The 24,583-nt window shown below is 44.1% G+C and overlaps 2 protein-coding genes across 4 annotated transcripts in view; one reads left to right on the top strand and one right to left on the bottom strand.

The window, feature by feature from the left end:
• The window catches only part of LOC134540129 (CD109 antigen-like), a 487,552-nt gene that overhangs the window by 287,598 nt on the left and 175,371 nt on the right, over positions 1-24,583 (bottom strand). The window lies entirely within an intron of this gene.
• LOC134540002 (putative ribosome-binding factor A, mitochondrial) lies at positions 2,387-12,477 on the top strand. 3 transcript variants are annotated; one of them, XM_063382419.1, is made up of 6 exons: positions 2,387-2,612; positions 4,281-4,470; positions 7,917-8,085; positions 9,208-9,320; positions 9,870-9,965; positions 12,027-12,477. In XM_063382419.1, the coding sequence occupies exons 1-6, from the start codon at positions 2,455-2,457 to the stop codon at positions 12,354-12,356; spliced, it is 1,056 nt and encodes a 351-aa protein (XP_063238489.1). In that variant the 5' UTR covers positions 2,387-2,454; the 3' UTR covers positions 12,357-12,477. The 3 variants fall into 3 exon arrangements, with proteins under 3 accessions (XP_063238489.1, XP_063238490.1, XP_063238488.1); XM_063382420.1 differs by having other exon boundaries at positions 2,399-2,612; positions 4,281-4,461; XM_063382418.1 differs by lacking the exon at positions 12,027-12,477 and adding an exon at positions 11,379-11,835 and having other exon boundaries at positions 2,424-2,612.

Below are 24,583 nucleotides of genomic sequence, written 5' to 3'. Positions count from 1 at the left end.
TAATGTTTTTGTTTCCTTTAAGAATAAATTACATTTCAATCAAATAATCTATGACTCGGTGATAGGCCTGCCTATTATCACATCACTTATTATAATCTGAATATACAACACATAATTTAACGAGGTGATAAGGTTATTGCTGGTTTTAAATGTTGCTAACATAATATCATCATCATCATTTACAAAATTTAAATGTAGCTAACTTAAATTAACCCCATACACACATTTTTAAGCATTTCAGAACCAAAATGGAACCTTCATTTTCGACAAATCGGAGTTCTGAAGATCAAAAAAAAAAACTCTCAGATCTCTAGTGGAAAAACAATTCTATCAGGAAAGGAGGTGGCGACTAATTTCGACAGTTTGTAACGTCAATTCGACACATAATTCCGCTAGCAAGTGTTTAAGAATGGGGTTTAGCAAATCTGTATCTGCTAGCGGTTTTATTCCGACAGTGTCAAGAATAGGCTCCCTGGCGCCTTTTAACATGGTGAAAACTGGCGACACCCAACTGCAGTGATTTTAGCAGCTCAGCCTGAAAAACGCCTGCGAAATTCAAGTTCCATTGTCTTACAGTGGTCGATCACAGGACAGATATTCCCTCCTCGTTTGAAATATTGTTGTAGGGTAGTGAATTTACTCTCCATATATTATTCGTATGAAAACATTGTATTTATAATTAAAACAAGTTTTTATAATCTAAAAAAATATTTTTAATTATTAACCATAAAAAATAACCTAACTTTGAACATGAGACAAAGCACACAATTTTGAACAATAAAAAATTCCTTAACTTTAAACCTGAACTAGTGTAATTTGGTTGTTTCGCAAATAATTCCTTGAAACTGATACAATTTATAAAATTTTAAATTTCTCAATATAAGTGCTCAAATGAACAAAACACTTATACATTTGAAAACTTTAAAAATTATACTAATGTTCTTGAAAACACCATTTTGTGTTTTTAATGATACTTACTTAAACTAACTGTTCATTTACAACATTATAGAGCATTTGAAAGAAGCTAACCTAACCGCATCAACTTTTCTAAACAGTGAACTATTGTTTTAATATTTGATACATTGCGATACTGTTTAACAGTCATCAATTAGAATGAGAGGAATTAAAAAAAAAAATAGAATTATTAGAATTTTATTTAATTTGTTTTAGAAGAGCACTTATTCTACAAAATTAGTATTTAATATATACACAAATTTAAAAACAGTATTACATATAAAATAACAATGATTAAAAATGATTAAACTTTGCAGGTACCGTATGTAACATTCGTAGTTAATACTCAGTAAATTAATTTAGTTTTTTTTTTTTCGTATCAAAGTGGTAGATAATTTTTTTCCTTCACATTTAAAAGTAGTATTTCTCTTATTTTAAATGTCAGTTGTATAATATTTCACCAAAAAGTACCAAAATTCAACTTTCTGGGGAGGGAAAAGGTAAATGGAGTTGTTTTTAGGAATTTTATGTAGGTAGTCAGGGAATGTAATATGCCTATCGTAATATAGCCAATCCAACGGACTGAGCTATGTATTTTAAGTTAGTAATATAACACTTACTTAAACATATAACACGTAATATTGTAATTTTCTTGAACTACTGTGTTGAACTATAAAAATAAGTCATATAACAAAGTGTTTAAAAAAATGTTATCACAGTCCGGGAGTTGATCCCATGAACTTATTATTACAAGCAATGCATTATAACATAATTCTAAATACACCAATCAAATAAGTTTAGTAAAATATTTTTATTAATATTTTTATCCTCAAATTATAATGTATTTTTTAATTTGCAACTATTTATGTGACTATTAAATTCTATAAAACTTATTCTAGAATATTTCTGTTAACACAGTGATATTTGGCACACCAATAAGCTTGATATGTCCACCGTGTTCAAATAAAAGAAAATAAAATAGGTTTTTACCACCACAAGGCCGACCTCCATAGCATAGTTGGATGCACACTGGCTTACGGTGCGAAGGGTTGTGGGTTCAAATCCTGGATAATGCTAGGTGTTCTACAAACGGATATTTTGTTGATATGATAATAACTGGGCTTTGACTACTGAAAGGTATTTAGTGCTGATTGTGGGCGGAAGTCAATAACCATTCAACCAATAATAAAAAAAAAAGACTGCACACAGACAACTTCGATACCAAAGTGCCTACAAAAAATTTGACTTTAACAAACTCTAACAGTTACATCTTAGTTGTTAAAACCAAACTTTGTTCGAATTTTTCAATTACAACTGCATAAAACTGGGAAAAAATACACATTCAAATTCGTCAAAACACAATTATCACGCCATAGTATCAGGCATTGCCGCTAGAATGCAGTGCAAAGAATGTCTCATGTTTTTTTTTGTTCTTTGTTTATTGTCCTATTTCATTATTTGACGGTAAATAAACTTTATATGTTCCATGGTACTTGAAGAATGGCTGTATTCAGATATTACTGTAAAATTTTTTCGAAAAATTCTAGTGAAAGTATTTTAGACTGTTGTTTATATTCTACACGAACAATCATAAAAAAGTCTCATAGTAGAGAAAAGCGAATACTTGAAAAAATGATAAGAGGTTCTGTATCAAAGAAGTAAGTAACATCCTGAAATCCTTATATTTGTCGAAATAATGTAGTTTTATGGATATAACATCAGAACACTCACAATAGACAGAAAAAAAATTAAAAAAAACATTTACTGTGCTCCAGTGGCTACTATAAAGAACTCAGGACCATCAACTGTTCTCATATGTTGACAGTCTTGTTCATATGTTTTTAAAAATTTTTTTAAAGTAAATTTGCAGTCTTATATTATTCAAAAAATTGCCTAAAGTCAGTTTTAAACAATTTTAACATTGTAATGTAATACATGTATTAAATAAAAATATTTGATTAGTGAAGATAAGTCAGATAAAAAGAAAAAAAGCTAGACAAAAACAAATAAAACAGTGACTTAAAATCTGTGATAAATGGCATTTGTTATAAGTATTATGTTTCTTTCATTATTTTATTTTAACTTAAACAAGTATAGGTATATAGTTCGCTTTTGCCTCTATTTAATATAATTAATATAAAATTATAATTAAATTAATATAATTATAATAAACTACCGCTGCATAAAATAAGACACTTAACTTTTAATAAGCTTTAAGCCCTGCTTCCACTAACCACAGTACCATCTGGGTTTCCACATAGCCATTAACTATTGGGCCATGACATGCATCTATATTGTATAATATTTTTTCTGATAATTGATTGTGGTTTCAGATTTAAAGTATTTTCCATATTTCTCATTTTGTGGGGTGACACCAACTAGAATAAAATGAGAATCTGCCAAAAAAAAAAAAAAAAAAAAACCATTGTAAATGAGTGAAAATTTTTTCTGCTTGCTGAGATGCGGAGTGTACTTTCACAGAACCATTCCGGACAATCTGCCTGGTTGTATGTTGTTGCAAAAATCTTAAGGCCCTTGAATTGCTAACACACAGTTATTCGTGTACAGGCTTAGTCAATCATGGTTTTTCCCTTGTTTGTGGGACGTCAATTTGTTTAAATAATATGTTCATTTTTAATTTAGTTAAGACTGCAGCAACACATTTGCAGAAGTTTCCAAGTCTGCCGGAAATGCATGTCAAAACATGGAATAAATCGTTTGGACACATAAGGCTCGTGTTTCTCATAAACACAAGAATAAATAAACTTAAGGAACATAAAAATATATATTTTTTGTAATATTTATATTAATTATTATAATACATTTTTCATAAAGTTGCATATAGTTTTCTTACACTATTTGTAGAATTTTAAACATTAAAATTTGGGTTCACCACTGGTCTATTGTAACAGTTGCATCAGAAGTTCTATTAAGGCTGCTATTGCTAATAAGTAGAGCCACGGAAATTTCGCGCATTCATTTAGTCGCAAGCTAGAATGCAAACCTCCACACTGTCGCACTGTGTTCATAATTGGACTGCAGTTGTTTGGACACGCCCCTCTACGACCGTGAGTCAACGATGTCCATCTAGGAGAGAAGTAAGCGAATCAGGTAGTGCCAAATAACAAGGATAAAAATGTTCTCGCTAAGAAACCAACCGATGGGAAAGTAAAACATGGGTCGAGCACACCTATAACTTTGAATTCTATCCTGAGGCCAGAGGAATCCGCGATATTTCCGGGACTCTACTAATAAGGTAGCAGATTTATTAGTAGTTGATAATGAAGTACCTGTCTTCGTTACGAGCCCGGACCTGAATGTTGCAGGCGGCCGTGGTACGAGGCGCAGGACGTGAGGAACGCCTCTCTGCCGGTGCCCAGGCTGCCCTTCTCGGGGGCCCGCAGCTCTCGGCGCGCGGCCATGCTCAACAAGGTGTTCATGAGGCAGATCACGGACCTGATGGCGACCGGCGAGGTGGCCGGTCAGATCGTGGGCCGAGGAATACAGGTCTCGCGGGTACTGTGCCAGTTGCACGTCTCCAGTTGTTTTCGTGTGCGAGGACCTTCTCCAGCCATATTGATTTTGGTTTTTTTTTCCTTTCCTTTTTTTCTTTCTTCTTCTTCTTCTTCTTCTCTAGATCAATGGTTCCCAAACTTTTTCAGCTGGCGACCCACCTTTCCTTATAGGGAATACCTCCACGGTCTATCGGTCCACGGTGGAGTAAAATACCTTATTTGTATCGTATCCCTTCCTTATGTACATATATAATTTACCATCAAATATTGCATATATATGCTTTTTTTTAAGATACAGATTGATTATTGATAAACAATTTGTGTTCTGATTTGAAAATTGTTGAACAAAATATGAGCACTTTGTAGCAAAACCGTTATTTATTTAACAATAGATATGTGTTTGCACGCAATCAGATTTGTTTTGATTTTTCTTATCTTTTCTGGTGGTTTATTCGATGGTTTCTGATAGTTTTAGGATTGAGTCGCGACCCATCTGTAACCCTTCCGCGACCCACTGGTGGGTCGTGACCCACCGTTTGGGAACCTATGCTCTAGATAAAGCCAGGCAAATGCTTGCATGGTTCCAGTCCAAAGACTATGGCCAATTTATTCCTCAGTTTACTCTTAACCGTCACTATGACTTATGGATAGGGACCGGAAAAATTAGCTGGTTCAATGACCTGCAGGATGAACTCCATAGTTCTACGTACACTCGGTCAAATGTCACCCACTCATTGGCTGCTGTCTTGTGAGACGTCCCAGCGTAGCAGCCTGTGATTCGATAAAGCTTTGGTCGGGTGTTTCTCACTGGCCCAGATTCATCCAGGTGAGTTGTGAGCCAGTAGCAGAGGCAGCACTGAGGTATAATTATTTGTATTTTAGCCTATCGCGAAATGAATTCGCGAATTTTTCCGGTCTCTACTTATGGACCTTGTTTGTCATCGATAAAATCTGTTTGATTCAGCCAATGTTTCATTCATATCTTTTTTTTTTTTTTTAATTTTATATGTGACATGAATGTTGAAAATTATTTTTAGAATTCTAAGAAGGAAGGTGTTGAAAGCTGGTTGCCTAGCACGAAGTATTTTTTTTTTGTGTTTGAGGGGCGTAAGTGCTTTGTGTTTTGTGGGCTGAAGTACAAACAGCACCTGACATTGCTTCTACATGAAAGGCACTTAACTGAAGTGCAGTTATTACTTCGTTTGTAACGCACTTGTATGGGACATTTGTCACACGCCTATGTACTACTGTGCAGTGATAGGCTGTGTTCATAAGAAACGCAAGAGCAGAAAAAACGCAAGACACTAAATTTTCAGACATCGGATACATATTCACAATGCCAGTTTATGAACTATGCAAGGGACTATAGGGCAACACAAGTAACTTCTAACTTTCTTGCATTTTGGCTTGCATTTTCAACGGCCAGATTTGAAGAGAAGTGTATCTAAAACTTTTACAGAAGTTACATGCATAGAAACCTACTTAATGTTTTTTTTTTGTTTGCATCATGTTTACCCTTGTTATACATTCACAGAGTGATAAAAGAAATTTCTTTTATTTTGTTTACCTGATAAAATATGAATTATTAAAAGAAGCCAGGTAAAAAAAGTGTTTTTTTTTTACGAATTTACATCTTTAAGTTATAGGGTTAGTGATTCTTGTGCCATGCATGCTTTGTAAACAACTGTGACTATTGCATTAAGATCAGGAACAATTCAAATTAAAATCCTACTTGACATTGCATACACAACATATATAAAACAGCCTGTTGTGGGGCCACTCATTGTGGCGACACTTGTTGTAAGCGGGGGGTCGATCGGTCGGCTTTAAGGTGGAAGGTTAGTGGGCGCCACCACGTGGTGCGGCACGTGGACCCGGTGAGACTCCTAACTCAGGGCGTGACGTCGCCCATGTGAGTGATATTCCTCCTTGAAAACATCTAGCACTAATTCCTGCCCGCTCTCAACGTCGGGCACGCTTTTACCTACGCAGTGGGCTCTCAGGCGTCCCACACGCCGTCACACTCCACGTGGTCACACAGATGGAAAATAAAAGAATAATACGTTAAATTTGCACGCCTGATTTATTCCGCTAATTCAGCTCACACACGTACACGGTTGAAACTGTACAAAACGCCCGCGGCACGAATCAGTTTAGGGGTGATGAGCCACCACGTGGGCACATATTAAATTAGGTAGTACGAGGAAAAAGACTGAGACTGGCCGTAAACTAATTAATGAAGCAGTCCCCCGACCGAGAGTAGCTCCGAGGAAATTGATTGAGACGAAATTAAAGTTAACAGAATTACTTGGCAGAGAAAACAAGCGATGAGGTCCCCGGAGTGCTGATGCGTCTGCTCTCGGTCGTTGATGGCGGAAGACTGGGATGAGATTATGGCTCGCTCGTCTAACATGGCGTCCTCCCGCCGAAACAATTGCCGTTAAAAGATATTTGCGAATTCGTGCCACGGGAAACTAAATTAACATGACAAGAATGCATTACAAATTATGTGACAATTTATGAATAAAGAGAAAAGATTGTACAAATTATAATTATTAAGATTTAAATTTAATTATTGTCTGGCTTCCGGTTTCCTCGGGAATGTCCGGAAACGCTATGATATTTTAATACATTATTTTAAAATAATGTATTAACATAAAACTCTCCCGGTCGATATGCCGTCACGTTGCACTTAGGGAATATAAAAACAAACAACACAATTATATATACTTATGTTTTTAGGGGTACGGCGCACTGGCTCGACAGCGCCGTCTTGCCGGGCGAGCACACACGCACGCACACCTACGCACGGGTAGGCGGGAGGTTTGAATGGAGGGTGGGTGGTGTTTGGGCGGTGGCATATCGGACTTAAAAGGGGCCGCAGGCCCAGACGATGTCAAGCCATAAATGTTTACAAGTACATATGTTTAGATTGACCTTTTAGAGAGCTTGTTTGATCCAAATTTAATATGGATTCCGAATTCATTGTATGTGAACTATTTTAATATGTTTCCCAAACAAATTCAGTAAATGAAACCATAAAATTTTATTGCCACTTCACTAGTTTGACTAACCTTTAAAAACCAAATCCTCACTCATATCTGTAACATTGTGCCCATCTCGTGATGGAAATAGAAAAAAATTTCTAATCGTGTTGAAGTCACAGATGTGTCAAAAGAGATTAGATAAAAAAGATATTTGCATCCATTACAAAAAAATATTTGCATCCATTACACTGTGCCCATCACGTTTTTGTGATTCCAGGATTAGCCGACGGAGCAACAGAGATTTCTATAAACGTGTCCGTGTTGAGACGGAAGTGAAATAAAGCATTTGCCCAGCCTCGAAAGTAAAGCCATCTCAGTAGAAATTTAAAATTAATTCTAACATACCAAATATTTCAGAGGTTCACTAGTTTGTGATCCGGTGTGGGTTTGGCGTGTGCAGGTGAAAGTTTCCGAGGACTTCAAGAGCCTGAGCGTGTATTGGCTGTCGCAGAGCGCGCAGCACGACGCGGAGATCGAGAGAATGCTCGTGGGCTGCGCGGGCCACTTGCGTCACGAGCTGTCACAGATGCAAGTGGTGGGGGTGGTTCCTCACATAGAGTTCGTGAAAGGTCTGGGCATGGCATACTTTTTAGCTGTAATTTGGAAAAAAAATTTTTCTTAATATATAGATTATAGAACCAAGATATAATGGGTCATAGGCGTACCCAGGGGGGGTGTTTTGGGGGTTACCCGGTGTTTTGGGGGTTACCCGGTGTTTTGGGGGTTACCCGGTGTTTTGGGGGTTACCCGGTGTTTTGGGGGTTCCCCCCCCCCCCCCCCCTTCCCAAAGTCTTGGCGACCCTTCTCGTCTCAACGGCAACTCCGTAGAGGACATTTTCTTGCTTAAGAAGATTAAAATCCTATCTGCGGAACACCATATCGCAGGACAGAATGAATGGATTGGCCTTACTGAATGTCCACTACAACATCCACATCGACACGGAGAATGTGATTACTGAATTTGCCCAGAAAAAAAAAAAAAAAAATCTTCTGTAAAAAGTTTGTAAGCTTAAAAAAGTTAATTAAAAACAATTATTTTTTGGTGTTTATGGAGTTTTTCTTAAAAATCAGTAGTCCCCTCCCCCACGAAAAATATCTGGGTAAACACCCCCCCCCCCCCCCCTGAAAAAAATCCTGGGTACGCCTATGTAATGGGTGTATATTAGAGGTGGCTGGGATCCTGAAGCTGTGGGTATAAGTCGAGAAAAAGAGACCATTCCCGAAACATTGACAGACAGAATTAGGTAATTTAGGTTAAATTTTTTTCATGTTTTGCCTTGCGTTTCGGTGTTAAGTGGTGTTTTGAATATTCCATTTTGGTCTTATCACTATGTACTTTATAATCCTGTCTCTAACAATAAAGCTAACTAACTAACTGACAAACATATTTTAGTTACAACATCCACATAAGGATGGATTTAGCTTCTGTTTACAAACTCTTAAATAACGCTTTTCAAGTTAGCAGTGTGATTATGTCAAAATAGATTTGGTTATTTTATAATGAATGAATGATGGGAATTTTGGTGTTAACTAGAGTAAATTTTAGTTTAAAACTTAGACTGTGAAGTTGTAAAGGAAAATAATACAATCTTTGTTCTGTCTGTTATATTTGCATTTATTAATCAATGTATTTATTTATGTTATTTTATTTATATTAAAAAATTATTTGAAAAACACGCTTTCCTTTGCAGACAGACAGTTCACGAAATTGTTAGATGTAGACCATCTTCTAACGCAGGCAGATTACGGAGATGACTATGTTCCGGTTCATCCACACTACCATTACAATGCAAACTTTATTCAGGTATGGCTTAGAGTGTAAATAACAGGTAATTAACATTTTATTTAGAATTAAACTAGAAGTGTTTGAGAAAATTTTCTTTTGGCCATGTCATACCATTTGTTGCAGAGTTTTTTTTTAGTGATTTATTTGAAATAAGTGTAGCTTTTATTTTTTATTGAAAAAGTAGGTATTCCTAGTGACTGTATAAATTAAATATTCATAATTACTATTAATCTGTTATTGGTATTGATAGTCAGTTATTATTCATATACACACCACTAGATTTTTTGTTCTAAGACGTTATCTAGACATAGATGTTTGGTTAATATTTTTTTTACAACCTATCTGTTGATTTTATATACACACAGGCATACTCACAGGCAGATAGATACATATATAGATAGAGATAGCTAAAGGTAGATAGAGATAGGGAGATAAATAGAAATATAGGGATAGAGGTAGAAGAATAGTTAGATAGAGATGGGGAAAGAGAAGAATAAAGAAAAATAAATAGCGAAAGAGAGAGAGAGAGTTGGTATTATAGAAAAACTTATTTATTCTTAATTTCAGAATGCTGAATTTTCTCCAAGCCCTTCGACTGATAAACCTCTACCTCCCATGAGAATGGATGTTCTCGGACTAGATCATGCAATTATTTTGACTAAGGTATGGATTTTTTGGTACCTTTAATTATAACTATGTTATTTATTAGGATTTAGTGTATGTTTTAGTAGGATGTCCACATTCAAGGAAAGTCAGGTAAAAGTTAGGGAAGTTGGAGTTGGTCAGGGAGTTTGGTACTTGAAACCCTGGAAAAGTTATGGCAATTAATTACCTAGTGATAATTGGTAAAATAATAAAATAATATGAAAATAGGAAAATAGCAACAGTAAACTAATTGGGAAAAAAAGTCATGCTCCAGTCTGCGGTCACCCGGACATGTGAAAGCATTTTTTTTTTTTCAAATGGTGATTTATTTTGTAGCCATTCACAATATAGGATAGCATAATTATGCACCGTTCTGTCTGAAACAAAGAAAGTGAGAGAGAACTGGCTAGACCAGCTATGGAGAGGGAGAAGGCTGGGCTTTCTTACTTTTTCTTTACCTTTTTTCAGGAAATTGCAAAAATAGGTGAGGTATTAAAAAAAAACTTAGTCGGAAATTTTGTTTAGGGTAAGTTAAGGAAATTTAGTTAGATTTGTGAGGGCGCCCTGTTTATATTACCTTTGCTAGGGTGCCAATATACAGGTTGTATATTGGTTTTGCATGTTTTGTCTTTTGAATTATCTTAAAAAGAAGTTTTTTTTTTGCTATTAGAAATTTTTTTTACACAAGACCATTTAAGTAATTAGGTAAAATTTTAGTTTATATTAAAACACATTTCAAAAATTTTTTTGTACTTTTGAATTACCTGTGTGTCCATGTTCCACCGTACTTGCACAATTTGAGCTTTTCGTTGTCTGCTGATCAGTGGCAGGAATGTTGAAAGACTTACGAATGGTTGGATTTTATCATTGACACACGTTCACTCTTGGCTAAGAGCCATGCAGGCTTGTTGAGAGAACGATGGATGATGGACTTGACAGAAATGTAATGGTATTCAGAGATTAGTCAGTTAGCTGACTATGATTGCAAGACTTGTTGGCAGACTCCTACCATCTGAGAACCACTGGTCTTTGAAAGAGGCAACGTTATGCATTAGGTTGCAGCTCGTCTCCTGCCAAGGGGATCTAGGTTAAATTCCTGGCCTGGTGAAACCTAGATGTTTTTGTAATGAAAAGCTTGGCGGATGCTGCCGGGAGCCAGTGAATTTTCTCGCGGTACTCCCATTTTCCCTACCCATTTATTCAGTCATTTTACTTTTTCATTTCACCACCATCCCTTATTCATCTGTAATTACTTGAATGACGAGAGGTTAAGGTAACAAACTTAATTAATTCATTCAAACTGTGACAACATTCACCTGGCCGAATGATAAACTTGAGTGGTTATTACACCTAATGATTTGTGATTAAACAGTAACAACGATACCCATGAACCATGGTACATTCCACCTGACCTGATCATTTTGGGATTAGTTCCAGGCAGTCATTCCCGTCAGCAGCTGCCCGCAACTCAACTTAAACTCATCTTTACCAACTGACAAAATACTACAGCAAGTTTTTTCACACTTTACCTCTTTTTTTTTTTTTTTTATTGGCAGGAGTCACTTGACCAGCCATTTAAACATGGTGCCCCTCCCAGCAGACAACACAAGTACTTCAGCCTCCCCGAGGTGTAACATACTTTTAAAAAATTATTTGTAAACTTATTCTCCTTATTTATGTCTATATTTCCCAAACTGACCTCTCAGTGTAGTGGCTGTCTCTGTTTTCTAACCTTGAGGTGGGACCTCTAGATGATGGTTCATTCTCGTGTACAAGATAAATATCTGGGACAATGGTGACACCTGCCTGCAATACTCAAAACCAGCGGTGTTATCCAACATGGCAGCCTACAGCAGATGATAAAATGGCCATCACAGCAGACGATAAATGTAATTATATCGTGCACCATAATTTGTACCGTAATTATCAGTATACCTCGGAAACTAGTTTAGAAGTTTCTGCTCCCCCAACTGCTACAGTCTGTGTTAGGCCCATTATGATGCAATCTCTTAACAACTGAAAATTTTTTTGTTATCAATTATTTTTTATATTTTTTGTAACAATTGTATTAACTTCCAGATACAAAGAGCCCTCAAGAAGGCACAGGCACCCCATAGAAAGGATCCTCACTTGTTGGAAGTGGAATCGCGTGCGACGGACGCGGATCCCGATGTCGGTCGGTCCGGCCTTGGCAGTTCACAAACGGACAAGTTAAACTTGTCCACGTTCCTCATCAAAAGGCAAGCAGCGAGAGAGAAGGCGTTGAGGAAAGCGAAGAGCTTCAGGCCAGAAATGGAACTGTACGAAGCAGAGACACTCGACAGCGAGAAATACTTGGAAAATTTCCTAAGTCAAATTGACGATGTAGACTTTATGGCTGACGATGATGATGATGAGAAACAGACGTGATGTATATAATTAATTTTTTTACAATTTTTTTTGATGCATATATTAATTTGTACAGTTTTGTTTTTATGTAATGAATAGCAAAGTAAATTGTGTATCACAAAATAAATGTATATTTAAACTATTCACAAATTTAGTGTATTTTTAGCAACTGTTTATTAATTATTGTACAAATATAAAACTTTCGGACAGTTACACAACATTATTGTAGAAAGTAAGTGAACTGTGGTATGCAACCCAATCTTACTACATTGGCTTATTCCGATGAAAATGATATAATACAAAAAAGGATTTTAACAATAACATACCATATAACAACATTCAGTAGTTTTGACGTGCGACGTGCCGCGCACGTCTATAATCACGAAGCCGTCAGCCCCTTCCTTCCTAAACACGTGTGCGCGCCGCCGCCACTGACGGCCGCGACAGCAGTCACCGTCCGGCCACCACCGCGTCGCCGTTGCCAGGGCAACCACGCCGCGTCCTTGGTTGCCATGCCAACCAGCTGGGTGCGCGCGCACACTCCTACCGGCCGCCACCCCTCGCCTACCCCTCTCTCGCCAGGCCAGCCGAGTGCGCGCGCAGCTTCCCCCTCCTCACCCAGCACCGCCTACTGGCCGCCACCCCTCGCCTACCCCTCTCTCGCCAGGCCGAGCGGGTGCGCGCGCAGCCTCCCCCTCCTCACCCACCTCCGCCTGCCCAGCCGCCTCCCCCCGCCTTCCCCTCACCCTCCAAGCCGAGGTCCGTCCAAGTCACGTAGGCCGGCTGGAATTCCTGGAAGCGCCCGTGATTCTTGGAACCCTCGGCCCTTCCTACGTCACGCCCTGGCCCTCAGGAGGGGTATATAAGGCCGGCCTTTGGGCCAGGAAGTCAGTCGGTGCCCTCGAGGCACCACTGGCAGCCGAGCCTCGCTCACCGCGCCTTCAACCGCTCACCGCGCCTTCGCTGGCAGCTGAGCCTGCCAGCCAAGGGCAGAAGACCGACAACCGAGTCCGCGAGTTAGTGTGTATCGGGAGGCTGTCGGGACCAACCGCGAGTACTCGTAATAAATCTCGTACCGCATATCTGAGAGTGTCATTTCGGGGTGAGGGAGAACCTCGGGGACCTATCCCGCCGCCAGCCAGCCAGCCAGCCAGCCAGCCAGCCAGCCAGCCAGCCAGCCAGCCAGCCAGCCAGCCAGCCAGTCTGCCAGCCAGCCAACCAACCGCCTGCCTGCCAGCCAGCCAACCGCCCGCCTGCCAGCCAGCCAATCGCCCGCCTGCCAGCCAGCCAGCCAGCAAGCAGGTCAGCCCTACTACTGGGAGACCGCAGAGCCAAACCAGCCGCAGCCCGTAAGTAGGCATTCGACGAGGGACACTGGGAGCCACTTTCAGGGCATCCCAAGGTGGGGGAGAATCCTACCTAACCCTCTTAGGAACCTCCAGCCAGAAGTTACTCGCGCCAGTCAGGCCGATCCCTTCTCACCCAGGCAGCAAACTAAAAGATTGACGCTTAAGGCCATTCTGGAGGAGCCAGAGAAGAGCCAACACGCGACAATTAGTGGCGCCCAACGTGGGGCCAACTAGAGGACACGTCAGTAGACGGCCACCCACTGCTGCCCCCTGAGATCACAGTATAGCAGCCAACTAGAGCCAACGTGGAGCAAACTATAGGACTCGTAAGTAGACGGCCACCCACAACTGCCCCCTGAGATCAATAGCGAAAATATTCTTTTTTTTACCCAGTTCTGAGACTGGCCCAAAACTCAGTGGCGCCCAAATACCCAAATACCTGTAGACATAATGGCTACAAATAGCACTCAGGAGATCAGGGCGAGGTCCCCGCAGGTCTTAGAAGAATAACAATCATGCCCCATGTCGAATTGTAATGGATAAGGCCAGAGAGATGAAAAGGGTGCCCTTAGAGAGAAATTCGAGAAAGTTATGGATCCCGACGGAAGCCAAGGTCCTTTCTCACCTGCAGAGGAAGAAGACAAGGGAGATTCAGGGGTTTCGAATCGCTGCACCATGCAGAACCAGAAGTAACGACCCACCCAGAGGACTAGCCCCTCCCTCAGAAGCTCCGAGTCATCCTAGTGGAAGACCCAGGCACTGAACTCAACCTCAGAGTCACCAGTACCCGTGAGCCAACAACCACCCAAATGCCGTTCAGCCCAGCGACCTTGGCCTGTCCACCAAGTATCCAGCACAGGCAGGCAAGATTGTCGGAACCCTTGGCCAACCCAGGCCGACCGGTCGGCTAAGGTCCTCCCAGCCCTGACCAGCCCTGCAGCCAAAGAGAAGGTTGGGGAGCAGTCGCCTCCCCCAACCAGGTCTGCAGGAGGCTCAGGCTACAGCAGACCCCAGTCGGCCGGACCAGAAGACACACTGGACCAGCCACCCCAGGGGAACCATCAGGCAGGCCTACCTACCAAGGCATCAAGCCCAGTTCTGACAAGGACTGCCACCACCATCCCAGCAGGGTGCCACGGCCACCCGAATGCCGTCCGTCCCGGTGACCTCGACCTGCCCATCACCAGGAACCCAGAAAGGGCAGGCATGGTCGCCGGAACCCGAGGAGATCCCTTCCCAGGCTGACCAGTCAGCTAAGGACCTCCTAAACCCGTCCGGCCCAGCAGCCAAGGAGAAGGCTGTGGAGCAGACGACTCCACCAGCCAGGACTGCGGACCACCAGGACGACAACACACCTCTCCCGGGTATGCCAGTCCAAACCCTGGACCAGTTACCCCGACTAGAAACCCCGAACCAGCAGTCTACCCAGAGGACTGACCCAGTGCCAGCGGAAGCTGCCACCGACATTCCAGCATGGCGCCACCCTGCCGCCAGCCGGTTGCCACCCCATCAACGAGAGCAGCCATGGCGAGTATGCAGAGCAGCCATCGAGGACCGACCCGGGAGGTACCGGATCGGCAGCCCCCCGCACCAACAGTAAGTGTAGTGAGTGCGCGAATGGCCATTTTTAAACAAGGTATGGGGTCGCAAACCTCATCACCTCAGGGGCTTCGATAAGCCACCTGACCACTCCTGCGTGCGGGTGCAGGATCAACAAAAGAAGAAATAAGCCGCAAGTATGACAAAGACAATTACGATAGACATTTTTCAAACCATGCAATGTATAGCAGTAAGAGCGAAAGAAGAGCTCCACTCTAAGAAATGTACCTGTACCTATGTGGAAATTGTAAATGTTTAAAGCCGACAGCCGTCCCCAGGGAAAGATAGTGTACATAAGGCTTAAGAAACATGTGTTAAAGCCCAATAATCATAATGTGTATATGTAAATAGAAAGGAACCAACCCAAGATTAAAAAAATTTGTAAACTTGGCAGGGCACACCATGTTTCCAAGGACACTAACGATGATGATGGTGTAGCCTGGGCTCTGGTTCCTTAGCGTGTAAGATAGAGCCTCATCCAGTTAGAGATATTGCAAAGAGTTCGAACTAGGCTGCAAGTTTTAGATTTGAGCCCCCTAGTCACATCGGAAAGCAGAGCTTGTTTCTTCCCCCCTATCATCAGTCAGGTAGGAGGGACATGTATCATTTCACCATCATTCACGCCCAACCTGAGGGTCATCCCTGCCTTTACCCGTATCCCCATCTCCCAGAAGACGGAGCACCGTGGAAGGCATCATCCCCAAGACGGAAGGAAGGAAGGAGGAACCACCCCGAAGATCAGGCCGCACACGTGGAAAGTGGCTGCCGCCTTTTCAAGGAGAGGGACGTGCCGCGCACGTCTATAATCACGAAGCCGTCAGCCCCTTCCTTCCTAAACACGTGTGCGCGCCGCCGCCACTGACGGCCGCGACAGCAGTCACCGTCCGGCCACCACCGCGTCGCCGTTGCCAGGGCAACCACGCCGCGTCCTTGGTTGCCATGCCAACCAGCTGGGTGCGCGCGCACACTCCTACCGGCCGCCACCCCTCGCCTACCCCTCTCTCGCCAGGCCAGCCGAGTGCGCGCGCAGCTTCCCCCTCCTCACCCAGCACCGCCTACTGGCCGCCACCCCTCGCCTACCCCTCTCTCGCCAGGCCGAGCGGGTGCGCGCGCAGCCTCCCCCTCCTCACCCACCTCCGCCTGCCCAGCCGCCTCCACCCGCCTTCCCCTCACCCTCCAAGCCGAGGTCCGTCCAAGTCACGTAGGCCGGCTGGAATTCCTGGAAGCGCCCGTGATTCTTGGAACCCTCGGCCCTTCCTACGTCACGCCCTGGCCCTCAGGAGGGGTATATAAGGCCGGCCTTTGGGCCAGGAAGTCAGTCGGTGCCCTCGAGGCACCACTGGCAGCCGAGCCTCGCTCACCGCGCCTTCAACCGCTCACCGTGCCTTCGCTGGCAGCCGAGCCTGCCAGCCAAGGGCAGAAGACCGACAACCGAGTCCGCGAGTTAGTGTGTATCGGGAGGCTGTCGGGACCAACCGCGAGTACTCGTAATAAATCTCGTACCGCATATCTGAGAGTGTCATTTCGGGGTGAGGGAGAACCTCGGGGACCTATCCCGCCGCCAGCCAGCCAGCCAGCCAGCCAGCCAGCCAGCCAGCCAGCCAGCCAGCCAACCAACCGCCTGCCTGCCAGCCAGCCAATCGCCCGCCTGCCAGCCAGCCAGCCAGCCAGCCAGCCAGCCAGCAAGCAGGTCAGCCCTACTACTGGGAGACCGCAGAGCCAAACCAGCCGCAGCCCGTAAGTAGGCATTCGACGAGGGACACTGGGAGCCACTTTCAGGGCATCCCAAGGTGGGGGAGAATCCTACCTAACCCTCTTAGGAACCTCCAGCCAGAAGTTACTCGCGCCAGTCAGGCCGATCCCTTCTCACCCAGGCAGCAAACTAAAAGATTGACGCTTAAGGCCATTCTGGAGGAGCCAGAGAAGAGCCAACACGCGACAGTTTCACAATATTTTTTTTTTAGTATTATCTTTACAAAATAATACCCTGTTTGGAAACAATTAAGTTATACATTGAACTACATATTAAACTATTAAGTCAAAGTGAAACTTATGTGATCTAAAAAAAAAATAGATTTCAGTTGACTTAGTGGAAGTGCATACATGTACATAATTACAAAAATCTCAGTATTTGAGGACATATTGCCAATTTCATAATTTCACCTAAAAATGTTATGGGACTACAATTTATTGAAAGTGCTCTGTGTTTAAAAACATAAGTACAAGTGCTCCAAGAAATTTCATAATATTCAAGTGAACCGATTAAAATGCACGTAAGATCTCAAAACATATTGTACAAGGTATTAAGATTATGCTGCAACATAACATAGTGTACTGTCACGTATTAAATGTTCTCATACAGCATGCCACAATGCTTATAGAAAAAAAAAAGTACAGTATGATACTGTATATGAAGAGCAGAGCATCATGTGCAACATTTACATATATATAAATAAAACTGTTCGAGTCAAAATGTCTGTACATTGGATGAATTTAAAAAAAAAAAACTATTGGAAATAGACGCCAGTCAAGTAGGTATGGGAGCCGTATTGTACCAAGTCGGGCCCGACATCGAGCGGCGCGTGATTGAGTACGCTAGCGCGAAGTTCGGCCCGGCCGCGCAGATGTACGATGTCAACGAGCAGGAATGATTGGCCGTGGTGTGGGCAGTTGGCCGCTACAGGCACCATCTGGAAGGACGTAAATTCACTCTGCGCACTGACAACCAGTGCCTGAAGTGTCTCATTTCCATGCAAGGACGAAAGTCCAAGTTTGCGCGTTGGGCCATAACACTGTTGAATTACGACTTCCAGGTGGAGCATGTCCCGGGGAAAGCTAACCAGTTGGCCGACGAGCTTTCTGACACCCGGACACGACAGTAGAATACGAGGACGAGGGCAGTTGGGACGACCTGGTACCACCAGAGGGCAGGGGACACGCCGCCGTGGACGTCAATGCGCCCGTAGTACTGTACGCTACTGAGCAGCCCGTGCCGGAGGCGAATCCAGGGCCGGTTGATACCCTGCATGACCTGGTGCAGGCCGTAAAGCGGACCCGGGTGGGGGACGCGGACACACTGACGATGAGGGATTCCTGAGAGAGAGAGTTCTCGCCGTTTCAGCGGTGCGTGGACGGAGTCGTGTAGACCCGGAGACCAGGGGCCATGGGGACCTGGTGTACGTACGTGCCAAAGGGGGCACGAGCCGCTGTGCTTAAATTTTTCCACGATCACAGTTTAGCAGGAAACCCCGGGGCTGACCAGGCGATAGAGGGGGTGCGCAGGACGTTCCACTGGCCGAGTGACGCGTGATGTCCGTGATTATGTCCGCCAGTGCCAGATGTGCCAACAATGCAAAGCACGGAGGTCAGACGGGGAGGAGCAACAGCGACCCCGCCGATCACAGCAGCCGTTCCAGACAGTAGCACTGGACATCATGGGACCGTATCCCCGGACAGCCAAGGGGAAATGGTTCCTGGTGGTCGTGACCGATCTGTTCACGCGCTGGTTGGAGGCATACCCAGTGTCCAATGTGAGATCGGGTACACTGGTGGCGCTGTTGGCGGGGGAGGTGTTCCCCCAGTTTGGCTATCCGGCTGTGCTGTTGAGTGACAACGGGGGACAGTTCAGAGGTGCCCGTTGGCGGGCGGCCTGCAGGACGTGGGGGGTCAAGCACCACACGACCCCCAAGTACCACCCCCGCGCCAACCCAACCGAGAGACGGAACCAGGAGGTCAAGGCTCGACTCCGTCTCCGGTTGGGGAATGATCACACAAAGTGGGATGTGCATATACCTAACTTGCTATATTGCCTGACACGTCGGACCAACGCCGCTACTGGGTACTCGCCCGCGGAGCTGGTCCAGGGCCAGAACCTGGCCCTGCCGGGCGAGTGCCGGGTGGCCGCCACGGCGACGGAGGGGGAGCTGGGGGAGGCACTCAGAACAGAGTTGTTAGTCATGCGAGAACTGGCACATCAGCGCCAAGAGGCGTACATCCAGAAGACGATGCCGGTGATGGGACGTCCTTCCCCGCCGCTGGAACCCGGCGACATGGTGCATGTGCGGCAGCACCACCTGTCGTCCAAGGCTAAGAACTTCAACGCAGGGCTTGCTCCGAAGTGGTCCGAGCCAAGGCAGGTCATCCGCAAGTTCGGACCCACGATGTACCTGGTACGGATGCCGAGCGGACGACCTGCGAAGATACATAGGGACGACCTTCGGCGGGCGGTAGGGGACCAGTCAGAGTCCGGGGCTACAGGGCCGCGGGATGGGTCACAGGAGAATAGGAGGCAGGCGCAGTCCGGTAATGGGGGGAGGAAGTGCCGCTTAGGGGTGAGCGGGAGAGTGGTGGCAAGAGCCGACGGGTGCAGAGGGCCGCAGATGCCGAGTCACACGGAAGCCAGGGGCGAGCTTTCGCCACATAGACAGAGGACACGAGCCCCGGGAAGGAACAGAAAAGGAGCTCGCAGGCTAGTGGGGAAGGGGGTAGCGGGTAAAAAGGGACGGGGTCAAAGTCGGGCATCATCGCGTCATGGGAAAGCGGAGTAGGTGTCGTGTCTGAAGGGGCAGGAGGGGGAAAATCAGAGGCAGGAAGGGGAACACGACATAGGGCGGGCACTGAAAGTGACAAGTGATGAAGGTTGGAAGATGGAGATAACGGAATTGGAGGAAAGGGACATGATAGTGTGGCCGTCGAGCCACGAGCTGGCCGGGGATGAGCAAGAGGGAATAGTCACGGAGCCAGAAGTGGACACGTTAGGGGACTGGTATAGTTCCGTCTGGCCAGTGAACATCAGTCTGACTACCTCTAGTTTTAAGGTTTCGGTTACTGAGCCGGAGTAGGAGGGGGAGGAGTCGGATGAGAGTAGGTCGGTCCAGGGGAGAAGGAACCCGCAACGACGCGATGGCAGGCGCCCGTTCTGACATGTCCGGTGAGCCCTGATAAGGGGGGTCACGACCGTGCAGAGGTACCGGTGGGAATCTTGGTAGACACATCGTGCGACGTATCGGACGAAGATGTCCAGGGATCCACGACGTCAGGGGAGGGGCTGGGACCCGCAGTACAGGGGGACGAGACCGGGAGGCCTTCCCGGGCTCGGAGGACACCGGCTTACCTAAAGGACTACGAATACCACCCCCTACAGATTCAGACAACCACCCGTGAGGAGACGCCACACATCAGTGTGATGAATCTGCTGCCCTGGTTCGCACAGAGGAGTGACCCTGACAGGACATGTGTAGGACGGCCAGCCGGCATGCAGTTCGTACCCGAGTGTGACCTTTTGTAAATATCGTCGGTCTAATTAGCAAACCTCGTAACTCCCTGAAGACAAATTTTACAAGAGAAGCAAAAAACTGAATAACTTTTTTGTTTGTACTAAATATGTGTTTAATTCATCACATAAAAGTTAAAACACCCTCTGACGTTTGTCAACAAACTCTGTGTCAGTTTTTAATTATTAAACCTTTTTTTAATGGAGTTACGAGGTTTTACAATCATAAATTCAAACTAAATATGGAGATACGAGGTTTGATAAGATATAAATCATCTTATTGGCGTAAACTTAATATTGATATTAGAACAATTTTGAGATGAATAGTTATAGCACCAAATTTATTCGTGTATTATAAAAAAGTATCTCTAACAATACAAGGGTTATTTCCGATATTGAACAGTAAGGACAGTATACAATACACAACAGCAATATTGTATAGTACATAAAATCAACATTGACTATGAATTCGTTTGAAAGAACATCAAGATAAAACTAGCTTTTAAGTACTGATAACTGAGGCATTAAATATTACTCCAATAAATTGTAAAAAAAAAAATTACCCCTCAGAAAATCAATGCTTCAGTTTTGAAAAGGAAGGCTATCATAAAATAAGTGATAGTCTGACTCCATAGTTGTTTTCAGGGACTGCAAATGGTTGTATTTAGTTTTCTTTATCTTCAGCCTCTCAGTGTACAGTGCTGGCAAACGATTAAATGGCTTATCAGTAATGTTCTTTTTGAGAATAGGCAAGTTCTTCCACTCTTCTGTGAAACCCAACTTGTAGGAAATAACCCCATCTGGAGTGTACTTCAAGGCTCTGATGTCGGTAACACATGGATCCCCAGTTATTCTGCCTGGTCTGATAGAGCTATACACTTGAGCATGATCAAATTAAAAAAAAAAACTGTGAGTCAAATAATGAACTTCATATGGACGTGGATTTCTGTGTGCTTTCCTGCAAGTTGCAATGTAGTCAGCTGGAACATTAATCTTCTTGTTTTTCAGCTTTTTTTTCTTCTTCGAGTGCATGGAGTCTGCCTCCATTTGTGTGTGTCCGACCTCCAGAAACTTTTTCTTTATCGTTACACACTTTGTCACCGATATCTGTAAGAGTGCATTGGCGATAGTCACATTTCTGTTCTGATAGCAGCAACCATCACAATACAGTATCAATTTGTCGGCATCGTTCCTCAAAGGTAGTTGCGACAAGATGAAGTTGCAAATTATTGTAGCAAACTCATTTGAACCAAGGCCCATCTCAGTCTCGTTCCACAGATAACAGAAGCCATCTTTGGCTTTCAAATCGAAAACAGTAAAAGAAAACAATGAAAGTGCCAATATCGTAAAGAATGTATGATGTTCTACAAGGAATACTCATGAGATCCATGCCGAAATCATTATTGGCTCTTGACATTCTGAAATGAAGAATGGATAACTAAATTGTATAAAATAGTTTAGACATTACCTCCAAAAACATTTGATATTATGGCCTGTATTACAAAAGTTTGAAAAGTATAATTTATTGCAATAAGTGTTTTGCACGCATAAATAACCGATGGACAATAGTTAAAGTGTGAGATAATAATAAAATGTACCTGCTCCATACGTTTAAACAATATCGAAACAATTAGAATAATATTTTAAAAAAATTAATAGACAGTCCAACAATAACACTGTGTTTGTTTACTAACAAAATGGAGTTACGAGGTATGCTAATATGCAGAAAATCGACAGCTGGAGATAAGAGGTTTTCTGAAAATAGGATTGTAGCCCATAGGGATTGTTTATTGTTATGATCTTTGGAATGGTAATAGAACACATAACTGAGTATATAATAGTGCCAAAAAACAATTTTTGACAAAAAGTGGAGTTACGAGGTTTGCTAATTAGACCGACGATATGTTAATTGTAGAAGGGCGTTGGCGCACATAGTGGCCTCGTTGAGTTGGGGGGGGGGGGGGCATTTGACGTCGACCCAAGTGTCTCCCTTGCTCATAAAGACCGTTATGCTGTGTCAACCCCTGATCCACCCCTGCCCCGTGCAGTGTAATAATGTGTTAGTATTAAGAACATACTTATATATTTAGTGTGTAATGTTTGATATTTTTTTTATTTATTATTTTCTTTACGTAATATTTCATAGTATTAGTACCTATTATGTTTTCTAAAGACCTTGTGAAATAATTATGTTACTTTATTCAGCGCTGCACATGTCGGGAAGCCTACAACTCACATAGTTTCGGTTCCCTGCAAGAATTTCCGAAGATTCCCTAAGTTTTGCCTTTTGGTATTAATGCCACTTCAGCCGCTAAATCAGAAGTTTCTAATGAAAACAAGCATGTTGTGACTGACCTGACCTAACCTAACCCTTCGATTTTTTTAATTTCAATTTTTGAGAGAAATCCGAAGTTGCACGAATGTGGTAGGGAACCGAAACAACGTGAGTTGTAGGCTGCTGGCACGTGTCGCAGAGTGGGGGTAGGACAGGTGGTGAGGCGCGGCGCGCGGCAGGAGAGGGGGCAGTAGGCATCTGGCGACCGAACGAGGCAGATGCACACGGAGACCAGTGTCGCAGAGCAACGATGGGTGAGATCGAGTCTGGGGATTGGAGATTTCACGACCACGTGTGTTATGCCGCTAGTCATCATTGTAAATAGTTTGTAATTGTATATAGGTTTTTTTTTGTGACTAGACATAAATGCGTACTAGCGGGCACGTTCTTACTGTGGCGAGACGGACTCTATATCTCAGGTGCCGGCATTCAAACTTAACTTGTTCACCGCTATCATTTAGAAGGAGCCAAAGCGAATTCTTCACACGTACGCACCACGAGACCACGGGGGGCAGCCCGCACCTGGCGCATGCCCACCTAAACATGTGCAGCCGAGCTTCACTCCGCGGAGGGACGGGTGTTGTGTCGCAGGTAGCCCCATGTACAAGGACTGTGAGAGGGACTAATTAAATAGTTCCATCCAACCTGACGAACTTTCATTATAGTGCGGATAGTGAAATTTTCCCCTGCCACAAGGCTTGAACCCCGACCCGTGAACAGAACACAACCAGTATCACAGGGGGGTGATATCCGTGACTATGACAATTTTATCTCCATCTTTAGTCCTGCGGATAAGAAATAAATACCATAATTGCACTTTTGTCGTCCCCAGGCCGTGGCTCCTTCCCGATCCCCGACATGCGACTATGAATTTAGGTTGTAATTATTTCGGCCGACTATAACTCAGTGAGAGGTGGGGGTTCGTGCCTACTGTGGCCGGGACCAGGAGCTGTGGAGAGGGGGAGGTGATGAACTGGGCAGGAGTATGGGAGTGGAGATCTAACCAGGAAACGTCCGCTGTTAGTCTACAAGATGTTTTATTTAGTCCTTTTCCCTGAGCGCGCCTGACCCACAACGATGTTAAGGGACACGTCCCCCGCCGCGCCGTGAACGAACGCAAATTGCAGGTCATTCACGAAGGTGCACTACTCCGCGACTGAAGATGTCGAACATGGGGCTAGCCGAAACGACGGTAGCGACGCTAGCAACGCGCGTGGCAGAGGGCCTACAGGCTCGCGGAGCGCAGCGATACAGAACCTCCCTCGACGGCAGCCAAGCGGCGACTCCCGACTCCCCGCCCCTCGCAGCTGCAGCGCCGCGCGAGTGGGTGGGGGGGGGGTGAAGAGGGGAAAGCGGCACGGAGGGTCGCGTGTCCACTGTGGGCCAGGCGCGGCCCCTGTACAAAGCTACACGATTCAAACAAAACACATAACTACCCTATTTGAATACACAATTACAAGTTAAGTTATTTACAAATAATTATACAAAGATGTCTGTCCTTGAGCGGTCCAGAAGCGAAGTTAGGGTGCACGCGGGTGCATCCCTAGCACGGAGCACTCACTGCACTGCACAGAGGGGTTAGGGGGAAATAGCCCCCCTCAGGTACCCGGCGGTGGGCAGAAACGGCCTCTAAGTCTATGAGGGCACGACGACTGTCGTCACTTTAAACTGTGGCTATTTTTCTACCTAATAT

This window comes from Bacillus rossius, chromosome 16, assembly GCF_032445375.1.
Source record: "Bacillus rossius redtenbacheri isolate Brsri chromosome 16, Brsri_v3, whole genome shotgun sequence".
Classification (NCBI taxonomy): domain Eukaryota; kingdom Metazoa; phylum Arthropoda; class Insecta; order Phasmatodea; family Bacillidae; genus Bacillus; species Bacillus rossius.
This window is presented reverse-complemented; position numbering and strand designations above follow the sequence as displayed.

What these genes read in the sequence shown, in the direction of transcription:
- LOC134540002 (XM_063382419.1), top strand. Translation starts at nt 2,455, where the DNA reads ATGGCTGTATTCAGATATTACTGTAAAATTTTTTCGAAAAATTCTAGT. An exon ending in AGAGGTTCTGTATCAAAGAA is followed by an intron (nt 2,613 to 4,280) that starts GTAAGTAACATC and finishes TGAATGTTGCAG; the next exon opens with GCGGCCGTGGTACGAGGCGC. An exon ending in ACAATGCAAACTTTATTCAG is followed by an intron (nt 9,321 to 9,869) that starts GTATGGCTTAGA and finishes TCTTAATTTCAG; the next exon opens with AATGCTGAATTTTCTCCAAG.